General features: G+C 43.2%; 1 protein-coding gene across 1 annotated transcript; it reads right to left on the reverse strand.

The window, feature by feature from the left end:
* Positions 1-225: 225 nt before the first annotated feature.
* On the reverse strand, positions 226-5,804 carry LOC120697477 (E3 ubiquitin-protein ligase RFI2-like). The gene is made up of 6 exons (XM_039980728.1): positions 5,360-5,804; positions 4,307-4,476; positions 3,775-3,833; positions 1,766-1,794; positions 1,297-1,690; positions 226-907 (listed from the first exon to the last, which is right to left on the reverse strand). Exons 1-6 carry the CDS (start codon positions 5,547-5,549, stop codon positions 445-447), a joined length of 1,305 nt encoding a protein of 434 aa, XP_039836662.1. The 5' UTR covers positions 5,550-5,804; the 3' UTR covers positions 226-444.
* Between the last annotated feature and the right edge of the window lie 506 nt (positions 5,805-6,310).

A 6,310-nucleotide genomic window follows, 5' to 3' on the forward strand; every position in this document is an offset into this window, starting at 1 on the left:
AAACGGTTATACAACCAAGTCAATTGTAAGAGCATTCAACTAGATTTTGTTTTATTGCTAACAGCATGAAAGGTTGCTTGACATGTGACGGTGATCATATGGAAACAACCATCTTCAGTTCAACAACTAACGTGCAAGGGAAATGCAATAGGCCAATAGGGCAATAGGACTGCCGCACTAGCATCCATCAACCAACAGAACTGCAGAACAAGAAATTATGCCACATGTTGAAGCTCCAAATATCCCAAATTGATTTCAAATATGTACGAGATGGAATTCACATAAACCAAATCAAATCCTCTCAGCCGGGTCATTTCCTGTTTCTGGCCCCTCAAATAGTCACAGTTTATGGCGCAGCCCGGCTTAATTTAATACAATGGGTGTTCCCATCGTTTCTTACAAGCAACTCGGATTCCAAATTAACTTGGATTCTTGCAGCAGGGTCTACATCCGAGGTGAGTGCAATTGCCGATATAAAGAGCCCTCGGGCGATATGTTTTCAGGGGATGACCTGCCGACACCAAGCCATTGCCCAAATAGCCTCCTTGGTGCAGATGCAGGCTCTGATGTGCTATGCGACTGCTGTGAGGTCCACCAGCTCGTCTCGCAGTCCACCGGCATCAATGGGTAGGGGGCGAATCGGTCGCGCTCCCAGGCATAGAACCGGCTTCCTCCCACATCATCAGTCTCCATTGAATTATGGCCAGACGAACCCGGTGGGAACAAGGAAAATGTGGGGTTCTCTGGTAGAGGTGCTGGGGCAGGTCGCATGCCTCCTGACCTATGAGCCCCAGCAAATAGGCTAGATGATGAATTCTGCTGGTACTGTTCGCTGATGCTGCCATGAGCCCTCATGAATTGCGGCATCAGTGGAGGAACATTGGGGGCTCTAGATCTAGAACCAGACCTGTATACACAAAAAGAATAATTAATAACTCAATTGGCATAGATGAATCAGATGCTAAATGTATGATAGTTTATGTTGTAACAATCAATATAGCATTTATTCTAAATTTATTCTCCAGAGTCTTATATTATTAAAGGATATTAAAGGACTAACTAAAGGTTCAAACACCCAGAGGAAATTTGAATAAAGCAGACACCGCAAAGGCAGTAATGTAACCGCAAGAAATCTAGACGGAAAACTTATGGCAAACGTGTCATATATGCTAGCAGAGATTTCCATTGTTATTTCAGATCATTTTACTGAAACGATGAATCGAGTACGATGCAAGAATATGGAATTTTTGTATTTTCATAGGGAAGTTATAAGAGATGAGATGGACTCGAAATTACCCGTTACTGAAGTAAGATGGAGAAACAACAGATGCTCGACGCTGGCTATCACCATCAGCCCGTGCAGCCCTTGTCCCAAAAGGGATTCCTGGCTGCTCATTATTGCTGTTGGGCTGAGCATAGGAATGGGGCATATGTGCCCAATGGTTATGATGGAAATCAGCAGGTTGCACTGTTTGCATGGGCCTAGCATCTGATGGCCCAGCCAGGGGGTTCCAATGATCATGGTATGCAGGACGATCCATTGTTCTCTCAGGGACATGGGAGCTTGACGATGATGTCAGTGGTGGAAGAGGATGCAAGTATGCCACATATGGGCAAGGATGAGTTGTCCCTGGTGCAGCAGATACAGCTACTTGCTCCGTAAACACATGCTGTCCCATGAAGTCATGAACTGCACATGACCAATACTAAACATATTCAATATGATCTCAATTTTACAAATTGTTCAATTCAAATTAGAACTTACAAGTAACTGGAGGTGATGATTCTCCTTCCCTGATAGAAAAAGGGAAAGAGTAAGTGAAAACCACTCATTTTTCCAATACAGGTAAAAGGAAAAGTGTGGGAATCTCGGCAATAGATAGATAAAGACTGGTTTGTTAATTAGTTGGGTATGATCTTAGGAGATAATGGAATAAATGTATCATTTATGTACACATTCCATGCCTGTTGATTTGATCAGTACTTCATTGAAAATCTATATATCCTATATAGACACAACCCACTAAACATCATTAATTGTGATTTTCTTACAACCACATGAAGCCACATCATCACTTAAATCTAAACCGTTGATTCCATCCTCTCCGTTTTTCTATACGTCTGATGATCAAACATCCACCATCTCACTCACTCACACAAGACCATTCATCTTCTAATCTCCATTGCCGCAAGAAACTACCAGAAGCCCAAGAGTTTGTTCATGCGAAATCATTATTCATTTATATGGCCGTTTCATTTTGTTACTCTGTTTCTCTTCCCCAGTGCATCTTGATCCTTCCGCTTCCCCTGCTTTTTACCCTGGTAGCGGCAGTCTCCCAATTTCTCATTCATCTACAGTGTGTTGTGCTAAGAGCTTATTATTCTTCCTCTATTTTAATTTCTTTGATTTTTTTCTCACCGCCCACTCGCCGCCAACGCCCCAGCAGCTGGCACCGTCACCGGGCGTCGCGGCCGACCGCTTCCACCGCCCACTCACATATTATCATCGAATACTTGCTTTCATTATTGCGCCGGGGTAGTGGTCTCCGCGCACCCAAGAGACTGCTTGAATGCTCGAGGTCACCTGTCGCATCCACAGTTCCTGGTATTCCTGCCACTCTCTCCGTGGGAGCGGCTGTCGCTACTTGGGCCTCACCCCCGGCCTTCATCAGGTTCGTCTTCCTTACAAGTCTGCTTTGTTTCCTCAGACCGTTTCGTTACCATTTGTACTAATTTCGCGTCTTCCCTTTTCTTTGTCGGTGCCAGCTTCACGTGTTGCCGGGTCATCTTCTGTCTGGTCCTCCGCCATGGCAAGACCTGCCCACTTTTGGACCTGCCGAAATTGCCGACCTTCCTCCTTGCACATCGTATTCACAGGTCATCCTCGCACCATCTGGCTTTCGTACGCTGTTTGTTTTTTCAGTTGAATGCAACCTGTGTTACTGTCCTAGAATAAAATTAAAATGTCCTTATCATAACTATTATAGTTCATCTTTTTATCGGCAACTAGAACTTCTTATATCTACGTTGACTTTAGTATTTAAGCATTTCTTATATACAATCATACCATATATGTCCAATGCTAAAATTGGCTGCAACTTCATAACTTCATCTTTTCAACACCCTCAACTTCAACATTTTTGCTCTGAAATCCCGCAGCAACGCGCGGGGTATTCAACTAGTTACATATGAATTGTCAACCATGCTCCTCAGAAAAACGACCCATGTATACTCTATCATGGCAAGAATGCCACTACGGGTGTCGTCAAATGTCAACAAATTCATGCACTATATCAAATTGTTCAGGATTGCATCACAAGACAAATAATTTATATCAAATTGTTCAGGATTGCATCACAAGGCAAATAATTAAGTTTCCTAGTAAAAATGCAAATAACTGAGTCGCCCTCCATCAATTTTCCATACATAGTTGCATACCTTAAATTAATTTTTCTTGCATAGTTGCATCCCTTAAATCAATTTTTCTTACATGCAAAGAAAACAGGATCTGCTCGCTTGTTTTCTTTTATGTACCTTAACCCCACGTGGGCACAGCCCCCTTATTTTTGCCACCCACAAAGTCCAAATGGGTGTTTTGGGCTACAAGAGATACTAATCGTGCATTGGAATCTATAAAACAAGGTAGATAGATAATGTTACTTCTATGTTAAAGCTACTGGCTTATTATTTATTACATGAAACAGCATGTTTTGAATCCTTGAAGAGAATGTCAAACAAAACTAACAAAACGTAATAATCTAAAGCAGAACATACTCAAATAAAGATGGGAGTTGTGCTAAGCGACCGAATGGGCACCAATGGAAGCGAAATGGCTGCACAACACAGAAATAAAAAAAATTGTCAGGATAGTCATGCAGAGGAACTGGTAAAAAAATGACAGCAAATAGGAGTAACCTAAACTAGGATGGCTTATTAGAGTAAAACAAACTACGATTTTCGTAACAACTGCATAAATGTTTTGAGACAGGCAACAAGGAACCACAGGCATTAATTCTAAATATTTAAAAAGGGAAAATTTTGTCCCAGGATTATTCATGTAGCAAAAAAGTACATCCAAAAGAAAAGTTCAAATAACTGAGCATGGTCAAGTGCCATCATTTGCGTGTGCATAGTACTGTGTAGAAGTACAAGGAATCACATTGAGAGTCAGGCATACTCAAAGAGAACAATACTGAAACACAGGAAAATTGAGTGGGAAAAGGCATATTGCCAACATAAAAAAGGAAGAATCAAGATTTTTAACAAGCACGAATAATTTAAGAGTAAGGTTGACAAGGTCATGTACCACATCTGTGTAGCTAACGTCATAAAGGTCTTCATCATGAGCCCACTCATCCATGTTGACATCATGTGCAGCTCGGGAACCATTTGCATAAAGCCAATTCCCTTTCTCAATTTTGCGGCAATTGGGGCATTGCATAACCCCTTTGGCATTAAATGCTGATCCAATGCAGTCTAAAAAATAACTGATACTTAGCATACCAAAGATTACCAAGCAAAAAAAAATCAGAGTAGTGATTTGATACTGTTTAGTGTACACTACAGTAAGCTAACACGCCATAATAGAAAATCTGCACAAAGTAAACTAGCACAACTCACTAAAATATTTAGGAAAACTACAGTAAGCTAGTAACACGCCAAGTTTCAATATTGGCACTTGAACGAACATGTTTCAATCCCTTAGAAGCACTGGCAAACTCAAACATCCAACTTTATGCTAAGTTTAATAAACTAGATCAACAGACTAAAGTTTCTTACAAAATCCCACATGTCTCACCTCAAATTCATGCTAATTACAGACAGGCTCAACTTCTACAATAAACAAATCCAAAGCAGTTATACCTCGAATTATGAAAGATGATGGAAAAACATAAACCAAAATCGCCAAATCATCCCCTGACGTCAAATTGTTCCCCAGAAATTGGAGCACAAAGTTCTCTCTGTTACTACATGGCTCAAGAACTTTAACAAATAATTAGGCACTGTCTGTACACACTCCCGAATAATTCTTCGGACATCAAATCTTGCCCACAAACAGCACCTACATAACTACCGAGCCAAACACAATTAACAGAAATTCACCCACGCCACGAAACTAACCACGCAAAGAAAATTGCATATGGTAACCCCCCCCCCCCCAAAAAAAAAACGGCTTTCATGCCTTTAAACCCAAATTCAGCACCGCCGGAACTATAAAATTGTGAAATTGACCCTAATTACGCCAAATCGAACCTAATTCTAACGATCCTGGTCACATTTGCAGGTCCTCCAGCCAATTTGGACCACAAAATTCGCAGCCAAGAACCCACCGGCAGATCCAGCGTTCATGGGCACTCACCTAGGTGGAACTCGTGGCCGCACTGCAGCCTGGCGGTGGACCTCTCCCCGGCGGCGGCGAGCACCGCGTCGAGGCAGATCGAGCAGGACACCTCGGCCGCCTTCTCCTCCTTGCCGCCCGCCCCCTCCTCCGCCGCCGCCGCAGACCCGGCAGCCGCCGCGTCCTCCTTGGGCTCCGCACCGACGCCCATATCCCCTCCCCCCTCTCTATCCTCCCCCTCACCAACCGCGGGATTTCTTGGCCGGATCCCGCAAAATCCGAGCCGGGCCGGAGGGAAACGGGGCTCGAAGCGGCCGCCCCGGTGACGGCGAGGCCGCGCCCCGTGCCTCGGGGATCGCGCGCCCTCGGGGTGCTCGCGCCTTGTCCAATCGCGAGGAGAGCCTCCGCCGAGCACCTCTCTCTCTCCCGTTCTCTCTCCTCTCTATCTGCTCGCCTCCACGAGAAATTAGAGAGGGGAATAACAAAACAGGGGGAGGGGAATAAGACGGACGTTTTGCGGCAAAGGCCTCGTAGAATTTGGTATTCCAAAACCCCTTAACTGTTTTAACTGAATTTACCTGACTCCGCCTTGGGTTGGGACTAAGGACAGCTTCACATCTCGTGTACAAGAGCTGGCTATCATGATTTTGTTTGCAGTGAATTTTATCAGATAGCACGCACCTTGAAGAATTGCATATCATTTTTAGTTGATTAAATAAGAATTTGTATCGTTAGATCAATTAGAATGACTTTTAACAAGAAAAAAGTATTACTCTCATCGCTACCACCGATGGATTAAGAATTATTTTAAAATTATCACGAAGTTGCTAGCATACTTTATCTATTTATAAAAGCATATTTGCAACCACATGGTCAATTAAGCTAGCTTATTGCTAATAGACATCTTAGGGCACCAGCAATGGGGTGAAAAAGTAGTAAGTAAGCAATAAGTGCACCCCTATTACCCGGTAG

The sequence above is a fragment of the Panicum virgatum genome, chromosome 3K, assembly GCF_016808335.1.
Source record: "Panicum virgatum strain AP13 chromosome 3K, P.virgatum_v5, whole genome shotgun sequence".
NCBI lineage: Eukaryota > Viridiplantae > Streptophyta > Magnoliopsida > Poales > Poaceae > Panicum > Panicum virgatum.

Coding starts and splice junctions, on each gene's coding strand:
- LOC120697477 (XM_039980728.1), bottom strand. CDS start 5,549: ATGGGCGTCGGTGCGGAGCCCAAGGAGGACGCGGCGGCTGCCGGGTCT. Junction 1,795..3,774: donor CAACTCCCATCTTTATTTGA/GTATGTTCTGCT, acceptor TTTTTCTATCAG/GGAAGGAGAATCATCACCTC. Junction 908..1,296: donor CCATCTTACTTCAGTAACGG/GTAATTTCGAGT, acceptor TTGTGTATACAG/GTCTGGTTCTAGATCTAGAG.